The sequence below is a fragment of the Leucopleurus acutus genome (genome assembly GCF_964270905.1).
Source record: "Leucopleurus acutus genome assembly, chromosome: 2".
Lineage (NCBI taxonomy): Eukaryota > Metazoa > Chordata > Mammalia > Artiodactyla > Delphinidae > Leucopleurus > Leucopleurus acutus.
In genome coordinates this window covers 15043742-15068102 of record NC_139143.1, presented here as the reverse complement: position 1 = coordinate 15068102, position 24361 = coordinate 15043742, and the positions used below count along the sequence as shown (strand labels likewise).

General features: G+C 38.8%; 1 protein-coding gene across 1 annotated transcript in view; it reads left to right on the top strand.

The window, feature by feature from the left end:
• The window catches only part of USH2A (usherin), a gene marked incomplete at both ends in the record, with an annotated part of 783425 nt that overhangs the window by 291390 nt on the left and 467674 nt on the right, over positions 1-24361 (top strand). The window contains 5 exons of the mRNA XM_082834448.1: positions 7688-7814; positions 14900-15001; positions 16626-16805; positions 17814-17944; positions 20070-20343. Coding sequence (XP_082690574.1) covers positions 7688-7814; positions 14900-15001; positions 16626-16805; positions 17814-17944; positions 20070-20343 — 814 coding nt within the window. The remainder of the gene's footprint in view (positions 1-7687; positions 7815-14899; positions 15002-16625; positions 16806-17813; positions 17945-20069; positions 20344-24361) is intronic.

Below are 24361 nucleotides of genomic sequence, written 5' to 3'. Positions count from 1 at the left end.
CCCTTCCTTCTTCCCTTCCTTCCTTCCTTCCTTCCCTCCCTCCCTCCATCTCTCTCTCTTTCCTCTCTCTCTCTCTCTTTCTTTCTTTTCCTTTCTTCACCAGCAAATATTTAAGCGTCTATCAGGTGCTATCGGGCTGGGTATTGCAGACTACACTAGTTTAAAGTTAAATATGACCATGCCCCAATGAAACAATCTAGGTAGTATACAGTTAAAAAAAATAAAATATTCACTACTGTTACGAAAGACAAGTATGATGCTGTGTATTATGAGAGAATAAAGTAAAGAGTCTTTCTTTTGAGTTGCCTGTCTCCTCTGCAAATGTGATATTTAACTGAGATGCAAAACAATGAGGAAAAGTTGATCAGGACAAGAATATATGTCTATACGAGAGGACATGTGTTTGAGGTGGGGCAGGCCAGCAGAAATACTGATGGGAGATGAGGGTAGGATCTGTAATAAAATTTCCAGGCGGAGCAAACAGCAAATATTTAGTGTCTGAGTTAGACAAGAACATGGCATATTCAATACATTGAGATGAGTCTAATATGGCTGTAGCGTACAGAACAAAGAGAACAGTGGTAGGTTGAAGAGTTGGGTGGAGAGTAAGTAACTTAGGACCTGGAAGGATTTGAGAAGATTTAAATTTTTCCTGAGGACAATGGGAAACTATTGCATAGTTGTCTTCACTTTAGTTACAGGAAGGTTCGTAAACATTTGCTGTTAAGCACTGTGTTGGGCCTGTGAGTAACTGAAATATAAGACTATGTCAAAGATTTTTCTCAGGTTTTCAACTTAAAACTGCTGATCTAAGATACAAATTACGCTTGCCATATAAATGTTTAATGTTATATTATTAAAGGAGGCCCAACTTTTCCCCTCTGTATCTAAGGGGTCATGGGCCACGAGCTTCCTGCCTCCTGGAGACCCACTCACCTTTGAGAGGAAAGTCAGGGCCTGCTGGACCAAGTGTGTCTGAGCATCACCCAGGATCCCTGCAGAAGCCCTCAAGAGGCAGACGGAGTCGTTCCTGTGTTAGGAAGTGTTAGAGCCATGAATTGGCTACTGGCAAGACCAGGGAAAGAAAGGTTTATTCCTGGTATTTTGACAGCGACCTGATAACCCCCTGGCCTGACCACTATAGGTCCTCAGGCACAAGGACCCCTGGGTGTCCCCTAGAATTGCAGCTTCTTAAGGGATGCCAAGAGGTGGGCAATGAGTAAGCAAAAAGAAATAGCATCACACCTAAGCAGATCCAGCATCCAGAGAGAAAGGGCTGAGAAGCAGCTGTTTCCAAAGGCAAGGCAGATGGCATCGGGAAAACAAAAACAGCACACTGACGTTGATTCAGTTACGGAACTGAAAATATTATTTTTCATTTGAATCCTTTAAGTAGATTAATTAGAAGAGAGACCGCCGAGCCTCAGATTGCTAGGTCAAAATACATGACAAAAATATGAAAACATAAAGAAAGATGAAGGAAGATGCTAATATTAAGAAGAAATTCAAAAGGAGAACAGAAAACACATGCACAAGGTAGAGAAGGATGGGAGAAGATGACGAAATCTAAAATAGGAGAGAATATATGATTTAATAGACTTGATTATAAATTTATTGAAAGGGCTCATCAAGTTCTAGTCAAGATTAAGCAAAGCTTGTTCTTCTATAGGACCTCTGTGTGCCAGCCATTATGCTAAGTGTTCTCTCTATACATAAATAGACACACACACACACACACACACACACACACACACGTATTTCAACATCACAACAACTCTATAAAGCAGGTACTCACTATCCCCACTTTACAGGTGAAAATCTAAATCATGGTTAAATTAATTTTCCCAAAGTTATACAGCTAATCTGTGACCAAGCTTTTCAACATGAAAGAAAAATGCTTGTTGATGTCCAGAGATTCAGTTTAAATACCATCCGTGCACCATATTGGAAGGAAATATTTCAGCAAGGCTTCTAATCAGAAGGAAAAAATAAAGAATTTGAAATATAGAGGAGAAGTAGTGGTGAATAATAAACCGAAGGATATTAAGTTCAACCTAAGTATTTGATGACAAAATGACTAGAAATGTGTTTTATGTGCCAAAGAATCTTTGACCTAGAAGAGACACACAGCAAAGGGGAAAAAAAAAACCCTGATAATTGTTTGGTGCTAAAATTACTAAGAGTTGAAGGAGGGGGGAAAAATGAGTGACTTAAAAGTTTCTAAAGGTATCAACTTAGTAGAGGGGGCATTAAGGGTATAGGTTATATTGGTTTCTTGTTTTCATAAAATAAATGGACAAAAATATTTGATTTTAAATGTTGTGACAACAGAAAGTAATTACTAATAGAACGAAAATTGTTAATTGTTCCAAGAACAATTAACAAGATTAAAAAAAAGACTAAATGCTAAATTGTAAATATCAACAAAAACATAAAAGAAAGGAAACAATCCAGAAAAATAGAAGAATATCAATGAGAAAGAAAAAATCTGGTTCTGCTTCTTCTACCTCAACCTGTTAATATCTAGGTATATTTGAGCTCAAGCCAGATGGAGAAAAACTTTAATCATATAGCCATTTATTCATAGAGCTTTCGAAGTACGCAAAGTGGGTTCATGTCGATTGTCTCATTTCATTCTTGAAGTAGCCACCTGAAGTAGGTATTGGTTTTTTCCCCGCTTTAGATGAAGTATCTTAACTAGGGTCACATAGTGATCTAGTGATAGAACTGGCGCTGGATTTAGTTTATTTCATTCAGTGAAACATTGTTAAAAATGTGTCATATTCCAGGCACTGGGCTGGGCAGTTATGAGTTGGAAACACGGAAATGAGAAATGAACAAAATGCCGCTCCTGCCGTCCTCTCTCTAGACACCCCCCTTCCAAGACTGGAGTAGAGTCCTGCTGGACTTGAACACGGCAGTGTGCCAGGGTGGCTTCACGCTGCCTCACACTTACAATACAGTCGGTCACACCCTCATAAACGTCCATCCTGGTGTCTATGAGTGTGATTCCAGATGACCATTCACACCCCAGAGCTACGTCTGTAATCATACAGTGGCCACGGGTTTGTTCACAGGTTTTGAGTATTTAATAAATGTGCCCTGCCTGCCCCCCGCCCCCCCACCCACAATATACTCTAAACATATGGGGCAAAGTCTTTGCAGAATTAATCCAAAAATGATTCCACCAGAACTGAAACATGACTGCCATCTCTTTGTTATTTCTCTTTCTAAGAGATGTGGTAGCTTCAGATTCTGCAGAATAGGAAGGGGAAGAAGTTAAATAATGCTTAACTCCGCTCAGCCACATTATTGCCATTATGATCCTGAGACTGGCTGCCAGGAAACTCCCTCCATCTCATCGTTTTCATCGCCTTTTCAATGATCAGATAGACAGGCTGGTGTAGACCAGAGCAGAGTTCAAGGAAACATGCACAAGGGCATTGCCAACCACTTCCTCCCCCTCTTCCTTCACTCAATGGCCTAGAGTGCTTCCCTCTGCCTGTCCCTGCCCTGTATACCCAAATCGTAACCTGTATACAAAGTTGGTACCTGCTAGGCAAGCATTAATGAAATTGTTATAGCCAAGGTTGGAGGACCAGGGGAATGCAGAGGGTTTAATGATGACGTACAAGTGCATTTTTACCTGGAATAATAATGTCCCTCTAATAAGGCAAAAGTTACCTGCATTTTCAGGAAAGTGATAATTAATTTATACAAAAGAAGGTAAGGCGTTGGTTGAGCCGGACTGCCTTAAGATACATTTGAGAAAATGTGAGCAGATGTATCACACTGAGTGCTTGTGATGCTGTCTATACATGAGTCCACGAGCTCAAGCTAGCCGGGACTGGTCCTTCCTCACCACGAAGGAATTTATTCAGGTTAACTGGACATATTGCTAACTTTTTAATGAAAGCCCAGCATATTATCAGGCAAAGAGATTGTTGAAACTGAGGAATGGAGAATATTTGGAATATTCTTCCATTTTTTTCTCTTTTGGGGTAGGAATATGAATACAGCTTTTTTTTCTCTTTTTTTTTTTATTGAAGTAGAGTTGATTTACAATGTTGTGTTAGTTTCTTCTGTACAGCAAAGTGACTCAGTTATACATATATATATTATTTTTCATATTCTTTTCCATTATGGTTTACCACAGGATATTGAACATAGTCCCCTGTGCTATACAGTAGGACCTTGTTTTTTAACCATCCTATATATAATAGTTTGCATCTGCTCATCCCAAACCCCCAATGCTTCCCTCCCCAATCCCTCACCCCTTTGGCAACCACAAGTCTGTACTCTGTGTCATAAATACAACTTCGTGAACAAAGTTAGAGCTACCCCAAGTTTAAAGAAGCTTAGGAGTTTGTTTTATACATCCCCCATTGACGTTTCAAAGTATTTATATTTTAAATAACTCAGGTACCACTTTAAGCCAGTTTTCTTTCCTTTTGTCTGTAAAGGATACAAGGTTATCTAATGAACACCTTATTGTACTCATCGGACAAGTAGTTATTTGCTCTTTGTGTCTTTCTTATCTGAGTGTACAATCCAGCGAGGGCAGGTCTGTCTATTAGTCCCCAGATACATCCTTGAGGCTCAGTACAGTCCTTGGAACATAGTAGATATACTCATAAATAAGTAAAGGTCTGTTGACTGATTGGTTGACTGAGTGGCTTGATAGCTATTGGTAAAATAGTACTCATGGGCTTCCCTGGTGGCGCAGTGGTTGAGAGCCTGCCTGCCGATGCAGGGGACATGGGTTCGTGCCCCGGTCCGGGAGGATCCCACATGCCGCGGAGCGGCTGGGCCCGTGAGCCATGGCCGCTGAGCCTGCGCGTCCGGAGCCTGTGCTACGCAATGGGAGAGGCCACAACAGTGAGAGGCCCGCATACTGCAAAAAAAAAAAAAAAAAAAAAAAAGTACTCATAGTTGCAGAAATTACCCATTTTCTAGGATAAAATTTCCAGTTCTTTAATGATAATTTAACAATTTTAGTTATTTGTTTTCATTTGTCAGATACTTTGACTTATACCGATGGTTATTTTCAAATTACTGTTCCTGAATCCATTCAAAATAATTAAATTTTGAGTTGTGGAAAGAGCATTTTGTAGGAATTTAAAGTTACTCTCTAACACGTAGTTTCAAAATAACTGAAGTCATTGTGTACTTTGTTCTTTTTAAAATATCTTAATAAACTTAAGTAACGAATTCTTTACATAATAATATAATTCTACATAGAGGCGTAAAAACTTATTTGGCATTCCTTCCAACTATCCGATTCATTCTATGAAAAAATATTTGGGGGAAAGGGGGAAGATTCTTCATAATATTTAAAACAGGACATATGTTTGCCTATCATAAACTGAACACTTAGAATTATTGTTAAGAGTCAGTAAAGTTACTCCATTTTTTAATTGCTGTATTTTTTGTTCTCTCTAACAATTAGCTAGAGTCTTCCTATTTTCATTAGATTAATTTCAATTTGGAAATACTTGATCAGATGATATTTTATTGACCAGTAATGACTCGCGGTTCTCAGTTAAATGTTTTATGTTCAGTGACATTAACAGGAAATTCACATAACATTCTGACTTCACTGAGGGAAATGGTGAAAGTGAAAGCTTTCAAAAAATATTCCGAGTAGCATCTATTTAACATGTCTGATATTTTCCAGATGGAAAAAATAAACTGCATCATATGACATCAGAATTGATCACAGAATTATTCTCTTAACATTGGTGAGGTAAAATAATCTTAAAATGATCATCAAAGAATAATACACTAGGTTCCTCTAAGTATGAAGAAAATTTGGCATACTGAGGCTGTGTGTTATGTACTTGAATGTGTCACCAGTCAATGTGATTTCGATGTAGAGAACTATTAATGCTTCAGACTATCGCCAAACATGATACGAAGGACCACTTACTCAGACACCTGATCTTTAGAATGCAGCGTCGTCTGTAACAATTTTAACGCTAACTAAGTACACTTTGATGAGACAGCATTTAATAAAATGCTCATTAATTTCATCATTAGCAAGGGTATGCTAAGAAGTAAGCCAGTTTCTTATGTCACGCCCAATTAGCATCCCATGCTAGTAATCCCATTAGTATTGTTGAATTCACTAATGGAAAAACTAATGGGCATGCTACCAGGGCACATTAATTGGGCACGACACCAGTTCTGGTTTTAATTATTAAACTACGATAATGAAATGTGTGTTTGTAAAATATTAAAATGTTGAAATAGGGTTGAGGAAAATAAAAGAATATGTGGAGGAAAGAGATAGAAGGAAAATCAACCTACAAAGATTCGAGGACTTACCAAAATGGTCATCTTTCTAGCCGATTGAGTTGCCTGTAAAAGTTGGGATATTGTCCACGTGAGAAGCAACCCACTCCTACTCATGGGAAATTAAAAGCTCTTTTTTGGTAATATGAAATTCTGTATGTCACACATGTTGTCATGCTCTGTATGAGGCCTGACAGGAGCCAATTAAATGCATAGAATGGACATGGTGTACTGCTGAAGCTATTTTAGGGAAATATAAACAGAAATGTTTTACTGAAGATGGTGTGATTAACGTTGCAATTTTTGTGACATAAATCTTCACCATATTGCATCAGATAATTATCAGATTTATCTTTTTTGAAAAACAGTATACCAAGATTATTAGAATTTGGTGAAACAGTCCAAGTAATTTAAAAATATATTTTGTAATATTTTACCAAATCTTATTTTTAGCTTAAAAAATTTTTATTGATTCAAGTTAAGTATTGCTAGGATCTACTTTATTAAGAAGGAAAGAAAAAATTGTTTTCATTTAGAAGGTTTAGAGTAATTTTCTGGTTGTTTTTTCTTTAACCACAGTAGTAGCAAATGATGATGGTGACAAAGTTGAAATATCTTTTACTTAGTCTTAAGTGTTCACTAACATTAAAAGAGTATCATTGCGCTAACCAGAATATACATAGCTCTAAAGTGTTAAGATGAAATGTTTCTCTTCTACTTTTCTTTGTTTCCTTATCCTCACCTCCTTTTAGCTAGTATCTGTCCTTATTATCTGCCATTTCCTAGTCTTATCCACTTAGGAACTCATTTTTAACTATACTGTTACCTTAGGCAAAAGTATAAATGCTAGAATTTAGACTACAAAGCATTGAGTATTAAGTTTAACCGCTATACTTATGTTCAAGGCATTAGTAACTGACTAATTTTTAATGTGAACCTTATTCCTTCTTGCTATCCGTAGTGTAGTGAAGGTAAAAGGAAATAACTTGCCAGACATTTCCTTATCTTTAGAACAATATTATTTGAATAGTATTTTATTAGTTTTAAATTCTTCTCTTTTTTATATTTCTGCCCCCAAATTTAAAATATTAGAAAAGAAAATTCATTACCTTTCTGATGAGTATAGTTACTCAAAATCCAAGGGTACTTGTAAGAGATTTTTATTCCAAAGAGAAGCTCTTTTCAGATTTGAGCACTGAGGTGACACAGAAGTACATCAGAGAAAAGCCAGAAGGATGTATCAACCTTAATTTTGAGTTCTGTTTGAAACGTGTGCATGCTTGCATCTGGATCATGTTGAAATTTGCTAATTGGTTTTTTACAAATATATATGTATGTGTATGTAACATGTATACTCACTCATTGATTTTTTTCCCTCATTCATTCCCTTAAGGGGTCTGCAGTAGAAGTTACCACAACTAATGATGATGGTAAACAATATAGTGATGGCAAATGGCATGAGATAATCGCGATTAGGCATCAGGATTTCGGCCAAATCACACTTGATGGGCAATATACAGGTAAGATCTTCTTTGACATATATGAAGGGCTCTATTGATGTGCTGATGTTACCGTCCTCTTCTGTTGTTTATATTTGTTCATCTCTTCGTTCACCTTTATCTCCACTCAACTTCATCTAAATTGCTGTTGAGTTTGCCTTTGGGGTGCTCCTAAAATGATGAAGTCTTGGCAACTATCTTCTCATCTACACAGGGTTTCAGTAAAGCAAAAATAAGAGTAAAGTCATCAATAGCCATTTTGTATCTTTTTCAGGTCTTTACAATTTGCAAGGGCTTTTACTTTCCTTTTACTTATGTTTTACTTATGTCCTCTCCTTAATGTTCCTCTATTATGACCTCGGTTATTATACTCATTTTAGAGATGAGGAAACTAAGGCTCCAAAAGGTAAACAACTTCTTCCAGTTAAGACAGTTGGTAGCCAGCGTTCCGGGACATGTATTTTTTCTTTGCAATTCTAAGTTTTTTTCTTTCTATCCTTCCCTATCTACCATCCCCATGTAATTGTAAAAGTTACAGTACGATGATGCAGGCTTTTATTAATTCATTCAGAAAATATGAAATTTTAATGAGCACCTGCTACTGCTCTAGGAACTCTGGAAACAAGGAGGAAAATTTACACTTTAGGTGGGAGAGGGGCAGGAAACAGAATAAATAAATATGGAACAAATATCAGGTAGTGGTACATTCTGAGAATGTATAAAACAGGATAAGAGGAAAAGGGGTGTGTGTGTATTGGGGAAGGGATGTTTTGATTTTATAAAAGACTATTAGAGAAGGTCTTTCCGATAAGGTGACATATGAGCATAGACCTAAAGGGGATAAAAGGGCAAACCAGGCAAATGTCTAGGAGAATGTTTCAAGTCAAGTGAAGAGTAGGTCCCAGGGCCCTGAGGTGGGAGCATACGATATGTGCCATGTCAAGGACCAACAAGGAAGCCAATGTGGGAAAGAGAGGTTGAAGGGGCTAGTGTTACAATGTGAAATCAGAGAGGCCACTGGGGCTGTATTACATAGGGCTTTGTGAGCTTTTACTTGAAAAGAGGGAAGCCATTGGAGAATTTTGAGAGAGGGGTAACATGACATGACTTCTTTCTTTAAAAAGAACACTCTGGCTGCTCTTTTGGAGATAAGTTTTAAGGAGAACAAGGATGGAAGTGTTGACCTAAAACAAATAGATTGCCGTATGCTTTTCCAGCAAAGATGGGTTTATTCGGGATCAGTAGAAAGCTGCAATTCGGGGTCTGCAACCATGGTGAGCCACTTGGAAGTCCCCGCACAGCAACGGAAGGAGAACGCTTTTATGGAGGGCAAAAGGAAGTTGGGAGGGCTGTAGTAAACAAATAGTCCATGGCTTTTCATTGGCTGAGTGCTTGCCAGGAAAGAGGAGGTGTCTTTCTTCTTCCTGTTGGGCTCTGCTGTCACCACAGGGCATGAGACCTCCTTCTGGTCTCCCAAATCTATTTATTTGAGGTTTCTGTTTATTAATTTTTTATATGTCCCCCTTTTGATCATGAACTTTCTCTCAGAGCATCACTGATCGAGTCAGCTCTTCTAATTTCAATGGCTTTTTGTTCCTCAGTGCCAGGAAGGACCTTTCCTGTGTGTGGGGTCTCATATCAGAAGGGAATGCACAGATTGGAAACCTACTGAGGTCATATTCGAGTAACAAGGGAAGGTAGAATGGAGAACTCTCAGACACTTTCTGTCTCAATTCCATATGTTATCAAGATCATAGACATTGGAGATCATCTGAAGCATTATGTCATTGTCAAAGATTTGGCAATACACTTCCTAAAGACCTGGTCCAGATATATTCAGAAAGCTGCCTCATCAGGTGTTGTCTGCTTCAGTTCTGGGAAATATTTACTTGCAGCTCACCAGACTTTTTGAGGTCCCTTCAGAATTTGGTGCTTTCTTTAGGCATGTCACATGAGTCCAAGAATCTATTCCTTGGACTTTGGCTGCAGAAGGGTTGGTTAGCAATACCTGATAGGGGTCTCTCCAATAAGGTTGAAGAAAGTTCCTCTGGAGGTGTCTTTTCCAGTAAATAAAGCCTTCAGGTTGCAAGGTGTGATGCTTAAGGTCTTTGTCTCCTGAGAGTGCACTGCAAAAAGATTGCTCTACCAAAACATGGTTATTTTTAATAGGAGCAATTTGGCCCTTGTGTTATTGGAGTATCTCTCCTCTTTTCAGTTGTAGGTCAAAAAAAAAGCAGTAACCAAGTGTGTTGGGTGTCCTGTGACTGTTTCAATGGGTGAGAATTTTTGAGTTACAAAAAGTGTGGATCTGAGATTTAGAGGGACCAATAGCAATGCTTTGGGCCAAGGTATTTGTATGACCTCTACAGATTTTGCCAGTTGGGTCTAATAATGCCATTACTGTGATCGACTAAATCAGAGGATTGATGCCACAGACTTGTTGAAGTACCTGGCCAGTAAAACAGGTTCCTCAATCACTATGAAGTCCATCTGTATCAAAGTGTAGCCCTTGTTCTGATACCAGATGCCCTAAATATCAAACCTGGGTTTGGGCAAGCTACAATTTTTTTCCTTGGCAATCTTATGTCCCTTTAAGGCTAAAAGCTTTAGAAAGTGGATGCTGTCTTCCTGTGAGTAGGCTTTAGAAGATCAAAGAAGCAAATCGTTCACATATGCAACAAAGTAGACCTGTAGGAAACTTTATATCATCCGGGTCAACCTTCAGGATTTACAAGAAATAAGAAGGACTCTCAGTAAAACCCTGAGCATTACTGTCCAGGTGAATTGCTTTTCTTCCCAAGTAAAGGTAAAAAGGTGTTGGCTAGCTTCATCAAGTGGAATACTAAGGAATGCACTGCATAAATCAATTACAGTAAAGAATTTGCTTCCAGTGGGAATGGATGTTAGAACATCTGAGGATTAGGAACAACAGGGCGTCTAGGGATAACAATGTTGCTTATTGCTCAGAGGTCCTGGACAGACCTCTACCCTCAGCCCTTAGGTTTTCTCACAGGTAAAATAGCATCCTCACAGGAATTAGTACAGGCATAATGAGGTTTCGAGCCTTATAATCTTCTATTACAGGCTTTATGCCTTGAAGGGTTTCTTTGCTTATAGGGTATTGATTAATTCTGGGAAGAGGTTTTGAGGGATCTATTTGAATCTTGATGGGAAGGGGTGCTCTTTGAAGTTTGCCAATATCAGTTGGAGATTTTGCCCATAAAGATGGTGGTGGCTGATTCAATAGGGACACATGATCAGTGTTTCCAAAATCCGCTCTAGAACTGTCGGAGACAGAACAAGTAAAAGATGTCAGAGGGGTCATTTAATTTACCTGGTCGGTGATTTTGATGGCTACTGGCAAATTCTAGATTATCTCCTCCTTTTGGAAGAAAGAATTTCCGGCATGATACTTCTCCAAGAAGTTTCAGCCCAATAAATGGGTAGGGGCAGAGGAACTAAGGAGAAAAATACATGTGTGTCTCTCAGAGGGCCTAAAGGAAAGGGAATAGGTTCAGAGACAAGAGCCTCTTGAGATTCGTTAGAGATTGCCACTATTTGAACTGTGTTGGTACTCGGAGGCAGAGGCTGCTTTTTAGTAATGGGTTGGAGCACTGAGTGTGTGACCATTAGGACTGGAAGAGATTCAACCCCAATCTGGAGAAACATTTCTTTAAGCTGATTAAGACGGAGAATTGGGAAGAGCCCCTATAGTTCCTCAGAGCCTGTCATTGAGTAGTTGGCGGATATTGGAAAGGTTAGTCAGAGGGCTGAAGACACTGAAAGCACTTAAATTTGTAACAGTCTCTTTTCCAATATCCTGGCTATTTTCAATAATACCAGAAACTAGGAGGATTTTAGTTTCATTTAGGAGCCTTCATTTGCGTAGCTGAAGTTTAAGAATTTAGACAGTCTTCCTTTTAGGTGATTCAGCTATAGTGTGAGAGAGCAGTTTTGACAGATTAATCAAAACTAGATGGGACATAGTTTTCCATTCCATCCTGGTCCTTTTCATTAGAAAGGAAAGATCCCAGTTTGGCCCATTAATAAACATGGAATTAAAAGCTACCCAGGTGGAATCAACATCTGGAAGAAGACCAAAACTTTGCATAAAAATAATCTGAATTCAATTGTAATCATAATGAACAGGTTCATCAGAGTTTCGTGTGCAAGCCTGAATTTTGTTCCAGTTGACAGTCTTTGGAAAAACCCTAGGAATTGCTCAATGAAGTCACCTAGTGATTGCTCAAGCCTGATCATATAGTAAGTTAGAGGGCTGATCTCCTGGTTGTTATCCTAGAGACCTTTCAGGATTTTCCCAATTAGCAGTTCTGATCCAATGCTGGGTCTGGCCATCACCAACAAACCTATGAATTAGCTAAGGTACGTCAGAGAAACCAAGCTGATAAGTTTGAATGACTACATTAAATTCCTCAGCAAATCTGTGACAATCTTCAGTTACTTTGGGTATATTTTTGACTGTGGCTTGCAGTTCAGCTTTAGTCCAGGGAATATAAGAAATTAAGGGTTTAGCTTCTGGAACCTTAGAAGGCTTAATTTTAAAGGGACAGGTTCTGACAAGTTCAGAGGAAAAGGGAGTGGGGAAAGTTTCAGAGAAAGGGGAAGTTTGGTGAGAGAATTATTGGCGGGGGGGGGGGGGAACTGAGGGTCTGAGGAGGCATAGGCAGTAGAGAAGCAAAGGAGAAAGATGGTTCCAGATGAGTCTGGCCATGAGGAGCTGAGGAAGAGAGACAAGATGGTACCAGAGGTCGAGCCTGAGACAGAGAAGCCAAGGAAGGAAAGCCTGAGGTGTGGAGAGCCACTTTGTCTTTCTTTATCCACATGTTTGCCTCAGTTAATCTTAAAATCTCATTTTGCTGGGAGACAATTTTAAGCTCCTAATTACATTTAGAAACCTCAACATGCCAATCAAAATAGGCATACTATTCAGTTCTGGGAATTTCTGAGCTATTGTGGTCCAATTAACTTTGAGGATTCCAAAAATTCCCCATAATGGCCATTGATATTCTAAATTGCCTTAGGTCAATTCGGTCCATTTAGTTGGAAATGCACATGAGGAAAGACCACACTTTTTAAACATAAAATTGTCCAGAGTCCCTGTCAGTGGGGGCTCGCTCAAAATACGTAGATAACTGGTATCTCATTACTCAGAAGTTTGTCTCCAGAGTGAAAGAATAATTTTTAAACAGCTCACAGTTCAAATCAAACTGCTCGCAACTCAAACAGCATGCAAATTAATACCAGCCAATTCTAGGGAAACAGTTTGGTCCTGTAGAAACCAGGCCCAAGGTTTTTCAGTCATTTCCAAAGAACAGCCCTAATTCCAAAGGAATGGGCTGAAGCCTGGAAAACCAGCAGAGTTTCAGTGAAGCAGCCTCGTTCCTGAAGGAACGGGCTGATGACTTCTCAGCCAGTCTTGGTTGAAACAGTCTGATCTCAAAATTAGACTGAAGTTCCAAATGAGTACTCAGGTACAGAACAAGGCCTTAACCAGAAAAAACCTTTAAGCAGAACTTGCATAAAGGCTGGAGAGCTTCAAATGCAAAGAGGGTGTGAGCTCAGATCCAGGAGAAAGATTTACTTTCAAACTCCAGAGTTGGTAAGAGCAGTGAGCACAGTGGGTAAGCAGTGAGCACAGTGGGCTTCTTTGTGGGTACCACACCTGTTTGTTCACCAGAACTGGAGCCTTCAGGGGTTTTCTCTGGTCCCCATAGGGTCCACCAAAATGTTGACCTAAAACAAATGGACTGTCAGATATTTCTCCAGCAAAGATGGGTTTATTGGGGATCAGCAGAGAATCACAATTCAGGGTCTACAACCATGGCAAGCCAAGTGCAAGTCCCACATGACAAGGGAGGGAGAAAACTTTTACAGAGGGTGAACAGGAAGCTGGGGGGACTACAGTAAACAAAGTGTTCATGATTTTTCATTGGCTGAGTCCTTGCCAGGAAAGAAAAGTCTGTCTTCTTCCTGTTGGGTTTGCCTTCATTACAAGGTGTGAGAACTCTACCTTCTGGTCTCCCGACTCTATTTAATTGAGATTTCTGCTTATTAATTTGTTACAGAAGCATGGAGACCAGCAAATAGGCTTCTGCAATAATTCTAAAATAATCCAGACAAGAAATGATCGTTTCTTGAACCAGGGAAGGAATTGTGGATATAATGAGAAATCTGGATGTATTGTAAATGTTAAGGAATTTGATTGAGGTAGAGCAGGGGTTGGCAGACTGCCACCTGTGGGCCAAATCCAGCCCATGCCTGTTTTCATAAAGCTTTATTGGCGACAACTGCACCCATTGGTTAGGTATTGTCTATGGCTGCTTGAGGCTGTGTGGTCTACAAAGAGGAAAATACATACTACCTTGCTCTTTACAGAAGAGTTTTGCTATCCCCTAATGTAGAGCATGACTGCAATGTTTGGGGCCTTTAGACTGTAACTACCATAACTAAGGTGGGCAAGTTAGTGGGAGAAGCAGATTCAGAGAGAGATGTTCAGATTTCGGTTTGAACATGTTAAGTCTTAGGTACCTATGAGGCATCCAAGTGGAAATATCAAGCAGATTCCTGGATCGGAGTTCAGGGAAGAGTTCCAGACTAGAGATAAAAAAAATTGGGAGTTGTCAGCTAAAGATGGTATTTAAAGCCAAGGTCCCAGATATAAGTAGGGCTAATTAGAGTTGTTTGGCTCTGAAAAAAAAAAATCCCCCTTCTCCCAAAAAATGATGGAGTAAAATAAACATTTTAACGGATTTGCATTGTTATACAACACAGTCAAGGACCCAGGCCCCTTCTGATCTTTGGCCCTGGGAATTAGCACAGGTACCCAGCTCTCTCTTCATCCTTCTAGAGGGAATTAGGGTATCTGTGTAGGTGGAGAAAGAGATCTGAGAACGGAGGAAGCCTGGGTCATTCCAGCATCAAGATGTTGGGGTGATGAGGAAGAACCAGTGAAGAAACGTAACCGATATGTAGAGAACCAAGAAAGAGTGGTGTCCAGAAGCCCAGGGGAAGGGTTTAGTCATTTGTTAAATTTGTAGAAATAGATTATCCTGCTGAAGTTGGAATTCTCATCTCCTTTTCCATAGGCTCCTCGGCCACCCTGAATGGTAGTACTGTTATTGGAGAGAACACAGGAGTGTTTGTGGGAGGGCTGCCGCAGGGTTATACCATCCTCAGGAAGGATTCTGGTGAGTTTGGGAAAGGTATAGAATTTATATGTTGTCACCACATTTTAGAATCAAGTTGCATTATTTTAAAGTATGGGTAATAGTATTATTTTCTAACTCATACTGTATTTCCTACATCAGTATGTCAAAAATTTCCTTTAGGTCTCTTCTTTTCTAAAGGAACCATGTACTACTTGCATTTCAATTCTTAGTACCCAGTTCTTGATATGTAAAAGGAGTTCATTAAACTTCTGCTGAAATGAATTATACTAATTTCAGTCAAAGCTATGTTATTTAGGGATCAAAAAATTTCAGTGAATTTTTTGAGAAGGATATATTTAAATCCTCAAGACCGGTTATAGTTACCTCCTTAGAAATACCTGTAGAGGAGAGAGGGCTTTCATTTGGCTACTGTAGACTGGTGGAGAAGTCTCTTGAAAACATTCACACACACACACACACACACACACACACACACACACACACACACACACACACACACGGATTGAAAGAAAGAGAGAAGAGAGTCTTTGTCATAGTTCTTTGCCCACCAAGCACAATTCTTGTCTCTGGTATATCCAGGCATCAGGAGGAGAGCATACCCCAATACCAAGTATCCCTCCTGTAGATGACATCTGTCCATTATAAATAAATAATTTGACATTGCGCATATAAATTGACCTTGTAAAAGTTTGATTGCTGGTGAATACCTTCCCTAAGATCAGGTCATGAACTCAAAAGCTGAGAGCTAAGCTTTCCACTGACCTGTAAGGACACTGCCATATGAAATGCAACCTCAGCTTCAGGCGCCTTCTCGCCCTCTCTGCTTTTTTTTTTTTTTGCTCTCTAATTCTCTCATTTGCTCACTTTCTCTCTTTCCCAACCTCTAATGACCACCCTACTTCCTGTGTTCTTAAGCCCCACACTTACCTGGTCTGGGGAGTTCAAAAATTAAGCTTAACATTACATTAATTCCTAAAAATGAAATGAAATTATTGCTTTACTTGTGTAACAGACTAGGTCAAAATGGCGAGGGAACTAAACTATAAACTGTAGATTTAATAGATAGACTTCCTTTAAATCTTACTTTTAAAATGTGTTATTGCACATTTATTTTTAAGACCAGTGGCAGATGAGATCCCCTTGTTAGTTCAAGAGGCAATAGTCTTGCTATTACTATAAAACCAGGGTTTTTGTGCAAACATCTGTTTCTGCAGATAAGATGAGTCTGAACCAGAGCGAAACATGACAATTGTTACCACCTACCCTAGCTGATGGTGTGGTGTTTACATGAGTTATTAAGAAGTTTGGGGACTTCCCTGGCAGTCCAGTGGTTAAGACTTCGCCTTCCAATGCAGGGGGTGCGGGTTCAATCCCTGGTCGGGGAGCTAAGATCCCACACGCCTCGTAGCCAAAAAAAAAAACAAAGCATAAAACAGAAGCAGTATTGTAACACACTCAATAAAGACTTTAAAATTGGTCCACATCAAAAAAAAATCTTAAAAGAAGAAATTTTTAAAAAATTTGTAGTAAGTAGGTAGTGAGAGCTATTGCCTATTTCTTTGATTTTAATAGCACATCAAATTCATTGCTTGAAAAGAATTTCTCAGAAAACATATTTCTTGATATCTCTCAACCCCTGCAGACATAATCCGAAAGGGTTTTGTGGGCTGTCTCAAGGATGTATATTTTATGAAGAATTATAATCCCTCTGCTGCTTGGGGGCGTCTGGTTTGGCAGAGTTCTGAAGAGCAAATCAACGTGTATAACAACTGGGAGGGATGCCCCACTTCATTACAAGAGGGAGCTCAGTTCCTAGGGACAGGTAAGGTTCTAAAATAGACACTGGTCATTGCTTAGCTTGTATGTTCTATCTTTGGTGTAATTTAGTCTCTCCTGATACAATTATTTTGACCTCATATGAACCTGCTATCTCAGAAATACCTAGTAACGCCCTGATGCCCATACATATATTCTCAACGTCTGAATATATAATATAAATAGTAAGACTCATAAATACATATTCATGTGTAAGATCTCTGGCAGTTTGGGGTTTACCTATGGTAGTGCCACTAATGTCCATTTGTAAGTCCACTTTTTTATTTAGAATATAGTTTTACTCAGATGTGTCAAAGGAGTCTTGTCAGGCTAATCCACACAATATCTGTTTTATCCCATGGTATAGACTGACAGTGTTCCTAAGAGTAAAATTTCAGCTGCGTGATGGGGTAAGTAGGGCCCTGAGGGAGAGCTAGAGAATATGACCACCATCACTGCCATTGCTCCAAAGGCTGTGGCAAAGGTGAGACATAGTGTGCCCGGCATACGTGCCACCTACAGTCTCTGTCTAGCAGCCACCCAGGGTAAGGAGTGGAAGGGAATATGGTGACTTGGCCACCATGGCTTATTTTTGGAATAAAGGCCCACTATTGCCTGCTACATTTATAACTAAGTTGGTTAGATATTAGGTTCGTTAAACTACCTTCAGAACAGAAAGCTAAATAATATTATACTCTGTGCACTTTTTCGTTGCTTTTTCTCATCACTGTCATTATCCAGAGTTGCAACTACTTATTGTTAATACTTAGATAAACTAGTAATAGTCTTAATTGTATCCATGACTTAGTAACTCGCTTCCTCTTAAAAGGTATGTCAAGTTCATTCTGCTACTTCTGTACATTACAAGGTGAATTTCTTAACATTGATCTGCATCTTCTTTTGTGAGAGATTTATTCAACGACAGAATATGTCCTAAGGTTGTCGTATGACACCCTTACGATGCTAACAGTATTGCTTTGCACGTGCTAATTTGTACATGTTTTTTTCTCTAAAGGGTTCCTGGAACTTTATCCATATTTGTTTCATGGTGGAATGGACTTTGAAATTTCCTTTAAGTTCAGAACTGACCAATTGAATGGATTGCTTCTTTTCATTTACAACAAAGATGGACCTGATTTTCTTGCTGTATGTTAATTAATTTACTTAAAAATGTTAGCTCCAACTTTAAAATCAATAAACCATGTGTTTACATTATACTTAATTAGGGTTTCTTTCCAAATTCACTTTTGCTTTTATTTTTACCCCCATGTCATTTTCACTTTTGGAATCCTGTGAAACATTTTGTATTTTAGGACCATGATGATTTTTTTAAATGACCATTATACTTTGAAAATTATAATTTTAACAAAACAGGCTAATTATTAGGAATTGAGGAAATGCAATTTACCTTCCCAATATACGAAAAATGTTCCTTCATTATCTTTTATATAATAGTGAAATATATTTAATATTTCACACACACATATAAAATAAAATATAATAGTACAATGAACACTCATGAACCTACCACCCAACCCAAGAACTAAAATATTATCGAATTTTTGCATCTACCTCTAGGCCATCTCTTAGCCCATTTCCCTGTCTCCCTCTAGAGGTAATATGTAATCATAATTTTGTGTTTATTATCTCCTTGCATTTTTATAGTTTGAACATCATGAGTGAATGCCTAAAAATCTTTGTTTTAGAAATTTGTAAAAGTTTCTATCTTTAGGCAATTGCTTTAGCCCTTGACATTGTTTCTGAGTTATTCATGTTCTCCGTGTATTTTTCATGGCTGGGTAATAATATATCTCTTCTCTTTTCAATGAAGTAGTGGTCGTTCCCATGTTTTTGCCATGGTGAATAAGGCTACTCTGAACATTTTTATAGGATGTACTTCTTATGACCAGCAGGGTGAACTTTTAGTGTAAGATATTAGTAGAAAGAATATGGGCTTTTGGCGTCAGACAGACAAGAGAAAAATGATTATTTTTCCCTATCACTCAAAATCCTCCAAAATTTTGCTTCTACCATACCCGGCAGAACACTTTCTTTCTCTTTCCCCCATATGTATCCTTTAATCTAATTTTGTATCTTTTTCTAAACCTAATGTGCTCGTACATGTCCCCATGCCATTGAACGTGTTAATCTTCCTGCTGGAGATTCTCCATGAATCTTACATACTTCCAAAAACCTTACTTCAAACCTTTGCCAATTCCCAGGGAACAAAATGTGTTTCTTCTCTCCGATCTCTTTGCACCCCATCCCCATCTTGTTTATAATATTACCACACATGTTTGCCTCTGCTATTAAGACAGTGCAATTCTTGGGGGCAATTTCTCTTGTAGTAGCAGGTTTTCGGAACATAGTAGGGGAATCAATATTTATTGAATGAAAGGATAAAAAAATGAATGACTGTTTACCCGATGTACTTCACAAAGATGATTTTTACATAGAAAAGCAATAATTTTTTATATATTATTTAATTTGTTTCATTGACATGATCTCAAATTTTTAAGTACCTTATGGTCACTAATTTGACTTCTAACAAAGTAAAAGCATAGTAGGTAAAATAGTTATTGAGTAAAATTTTGAAGAAAAACATGGAGGCATTTCCTTTGCCATGAAAATGTGAGTAAAATATGTTCGTATTAGAAAATGGCACTTTAACCTGAAAGAATAGACATAGAAGCAATTAGGTTAGTTAGAGATTTAGAATAGTAACACTGAAATAGTGAATCAAAATACATTTTACAAATTTGAAATTGAGTTCACCAGCCAGTTAAAATAAGCTTAATCAGGCTTGACATTTCATTTTCTTATTGTCTTGTCATATTTTTCCCTGAAATTAAATTGATATATGAAGTAGTATTTTCTCATTTTCTAAAGATTCAAATAAAAATAGAGTCATAGTTTAAACTGTTCTCTTCAGTCATTCAGTCACTTATGCGAGGGTTTAATCTGTTACCTATGCTGCATCAAAAAGAAAAAAAAAATGGTTTTGCCTATGTAGTATTGCATTACATCGTATCATCATTATTGGGTATAAATTTGTTTGACTCATTACAACATCCGTCATGTCAATTATAAGCTTGCAGAGCACTTCATTATGTGTTACTCCAGTTCTGCTTAGAATAAAGTGGGACATTTTTATAGAGTTCTTTCAGGGAAATTTCTTGCTTCTCTTCAAGAAGTTGACCTTCTGTTCTCTTCCAAACTGCCATTCTGCAGTCCTTTTATATACTTATTTTCTTTTTAATATGAAATACAGATGGAACTGAAGAGTGGAATATTGAGCTTCCGGTTAAATACTAGTCTTACCTTTACACAAGTGGATCTCTGGCTGGGGCTGTCCTATTGTGACGGAAGGTGGAATAAAGTGATCATTAAAAAAAAAGGTTCCGTCCTATCAACAAGCATGAATGAACTGATGGAGCGCGTGTCAGAGTCCAGAGCTCAGCCACTGATGGTGAATTCCCCCGTCTATGTGGGAGGAACCCCACAGGAGCTGCACGACTCTTATAAACACCTGAAGCTGGAACAAGGTAAACTCCATCGGGAGGAATTCCCAAGTTAGTACAGCCCTGGTCCTACCGGGTCTTGGTGGTTCTGTGTTTCAAGACAAAGCAGTCGAATCAGGCTGAAAGCAATACCTACTCACCCCTTTTCTGGAAGAATTTTAAGCTCTAAAAATAAAAAATAAAAAAACACTTCTTCAAATAGTTTTGTATGTTGCCCTTAAGGGTGTGCTCTCATCTGTATTTACAATCAATATAGTTATTCTAACATATCTTCATCAAATACAATTGTAATTTATATATATGTATGTATGTGTGTACACGTGTATATATATAAATTACAATTATATATTATTATTATATATATTATATATATAATATATTTACTCGTATGTTTTTCTTGAACACACGTGGTTCTGGTTCTTTTAAATACTGATCATTATCTGTATTTACAGATTAAAAAATAAATTAGGTTGGTGTGTACAGCCAAGAAAAATGGCCTTAAATTCCCTGGGCTTTTTCTGACGTCAATGCTGTTTGTCTCCATGCATTTCCATGGAGCTCTCATGCAGCAAAGCACATGAAAGTGTGGGTTTACTTGAATTTCAAACACACTTGTGAAAAGTCTGTGTGTCATTTATTATCCATAACCATCAACGAAAGGCAAAGTACGTGAATGTGTGACTTACAACTAAAGCAAACCTTTAACTCATGTAAGGAGTTTGAACATAATCAGAGAAATTATTGATTAAAAAAGGCTAACAGTAAGTGAGTTCATACTGTGTGACAGGCATGGTTCTGAGAGCCTAATGTGAGAATAAGTGGGTCAGTTCTTCATAACAAACCCATGAGGCAGGTATTATTATCTGTATCCCCACTTTACAGATGGGGAAACTTGGGGGCAGGGAGGAAAGTAACTTGCCCAAGGTCAATGACTACTAAGCAGGTGGCGAGCCTACCCATCTCGGGCAGCCTGGTGTCAAAGCCCACTCTCCTTATTATAGTCCAGTGCTCTCTTTCATGGGCATTGGCCAATGTTCCTTTCTATCAAGTGGGGAAAATACAGAAACTTCCAGCTTGCCACCAAGCATGTTCCTGTGTAGAAAATGTTCTCTCTGTATTTCAAAAACTATGCACCCTGAACGGTTAAAATTTCCACGAAGCAGCCTTTGCCTATTTGGTAAGTACATAAAGATTTAAATGCCTTTGAATAGAAAATATATGGCAAGCTCTAAGGAGACGTTTAGAAGGGTACTAGTAGGAGTTAATGAATATCTGGGGTGGAAGACAGTAATGACATTTTCAAGGCACTTAAGATGTAACAGCAGCTAAAAATATTACATTCATATAAGGGCTTCTTCTGGTTTTCAGGCTTCTGAGGTTAGAAAGAGCTTGAAAACTCTTTACAGGAGCAAAATTACTTGATTCTGTTTACATCTAGGAAAAATCCCCTGTATATTGGGCATTTTACTCTCAAAGTACACCAAAACCCATTGTTATGGTGGTCCTAGAGACATGGCTAAAATTGGAATTATAAGATGATAATGATGGAAGTTTAAAACATCAACATAGACCCAAGGGGAACAACATAATCTACACTATGACTAAGACTGTGATACTGAAAGATATTTTATTTATGGATAATACTAAAATTTTTATCATTGCAATATCAGTGGTTCTCAAACCACTTATAAAATATTGAAGTATAGTAGCTGGAATATAGTAAGAACGCAATGAAGTTAGCTATTATTATTATTACTATTCAGGATCCATTGGAATTGCATGGAAAGGTTATTTAAAATGCAGATTTTATGCCTTTATCCTCTAAGATTCTGACTCAGATGTTTTGAATAGTAAGAGTTATGTAAATAACTGCATGTTTTTGCTTTTGTTTTTGTTTTTGCCGTACTCGGGCCTCTCACTGTTGTGGCCTCTCCCGTTGCAGCGGAGCACAGACTCTGGACGCGCAGGCTCAGCGGCCATGGCTCACGGGCCCAGCCGCTCCGCGGCATGTGGGATTTTCCTGGACCGGGGCACGAACCCGTGTCCCCTGCATTGGCAGGCGGACTCTCAACCACTGTGCCACCAGGGAAGCCCTAACTGCATGTTTTATACAGTGAACAGGAGAATATTCACAATATAGAGGTGCTTCATGCACGTAGTAAATTGCAATTAAAACTAATCATGTTCACTTATGTGTAGTTTTTTCAATCCACTATCAGTAGTCATAAAAACCTTTCTACGCTTCTCCATTAGCATCCTTTTTCAAAGGCTCTATTTTGTGGTCCTACTAGAGCTATTTTTTATATCCATTAATGTTGCAATCTTCCTTTAAATCCAATGCAAATGAATTTTCCTCTGTGTTTTGGAGATGCTGCGCAACATCATTTGCTGAAGAGGTACCACCTCAGATCATGGGCATTTATCTAGGACTAACACTTGGGACAGCACTCACCTCTGGGTTGAGAGTGAGCAGGCCATGGCATGTGGTCTCCCAGGTTATGGTCTGTCCAAAGCCCTGAGCAGAGAGGTCAGGAGTGGGGCTGAGAGTCAGCCATCCTCTGAGCCCAAGTGTCCCGTCGTTGGACCGCTTCCCCCTGAACAGCTACTGTCTCTCTGATCTGTCAACTCAGGGTTCTTGTCCACCTTCCAGTTACTTAGAGACCTGGGGGTAGGATAGGTGTGGGGAGTCGCTTATGATTTTCCCAAAGGCAGGGAAGCAAGAAAAGGAGGCATCCCTAGTCTTCCCACAGACAGGCCCTCTCCCCTGTTTTTATCCTCGCAACCCATTCATATTTTAGAGGTCGTTGGGGAGTATTTCCAGTGGGAGGGATTCTGACCGTGCAGAGTTGGGAGAATGGCGCAAACTTTGACCAAACCCTGTGACTGCCCTGAGGGTAGTACTGTGAGGACCCCACACTAGAGCCCAGGCATCTGCACCCCCAAAGGCCTGAGGCCAGAGTCCCATTTCCTAAGGAGGATTCCTACTTAGAAACCTCATCCTGTCACTTTCTGGACCTTTTTTTCTTTATCTCCAGCGTGAAGGAAGCCTACCTCTGTGGCCTTTCCCAAATTTAAATTTGCATCTTGTGTATTAATGTTTAAGACATTTCTTTAAAAAAATTTTTTTCACCATGTTTACTTGTAATAAAGTACGCCTAATGTACGATTTACCATCTTAACCATTTTTAATGTACGGTTCAGGCATCTAGTACATTCACGTTTTTGAGCAACCATCGCCACCATCGATCTCTAGAACTCTTTTCATCCTACAAACCTGAAATTCTGTACCTCTTGAGCCATAACAGGACATTTCTTATAAGGGCACACTGACGTTTGCCAAAGCTATCTTTCCACTGTTCACATTTTATTGATAGGGAAACTCGAGGACAGAGGAGTTAGGTGACTCAGCTCTGGGCCATCAGAAGATTACTACTGATAAAGAAATTAGCATCTGAATTTTCAAGCAGATGCTTTTATATTGAGCTTCATTGCTTTCAATTCAATTCACCCAACTTACTGAGTATCTACTGTGTGTTGAAGATAGACTAGCAGTATTGGTCAGTCGGGCCTAAAGGAACGTGAATAATAGCAAAGGCATTTAAAAGGAAATAGGCTTCGACTTAAAGTGTTAGAAGACAGAATAACACACCATATAAATACTGAAGAGAACAATACGGTCATTGTTACCGTTAACTTATTTGACTGTTCGGCATTGCATTATGTTTTATTTCCGTTTCCTGCCGACGTGCTTTCATCTGGAAAAGAACTAATCGTGTGTTTGGGGCCTTTCAGACTTGACAGTGTTTTCTTCAAGAAAGAGAGTGTGTGCTCCAGCGATCTCAAACACAGTCTGTTTGTCCCTTCTTTGACAATTGTGGGCAGTTTTCTGAGCAGAGTACTGCCAAACCGCACAGAACTGATCTCTGTTTACACAAAATAGCAAGTTATTCAAAGCCACTGCTGTTCCCTGGCTAACAGGATGCCCTATGGTTCTCTAAAAAAAAAAAAAAAAAAAAGCAGTGCACACTTCAAACCCACCTCC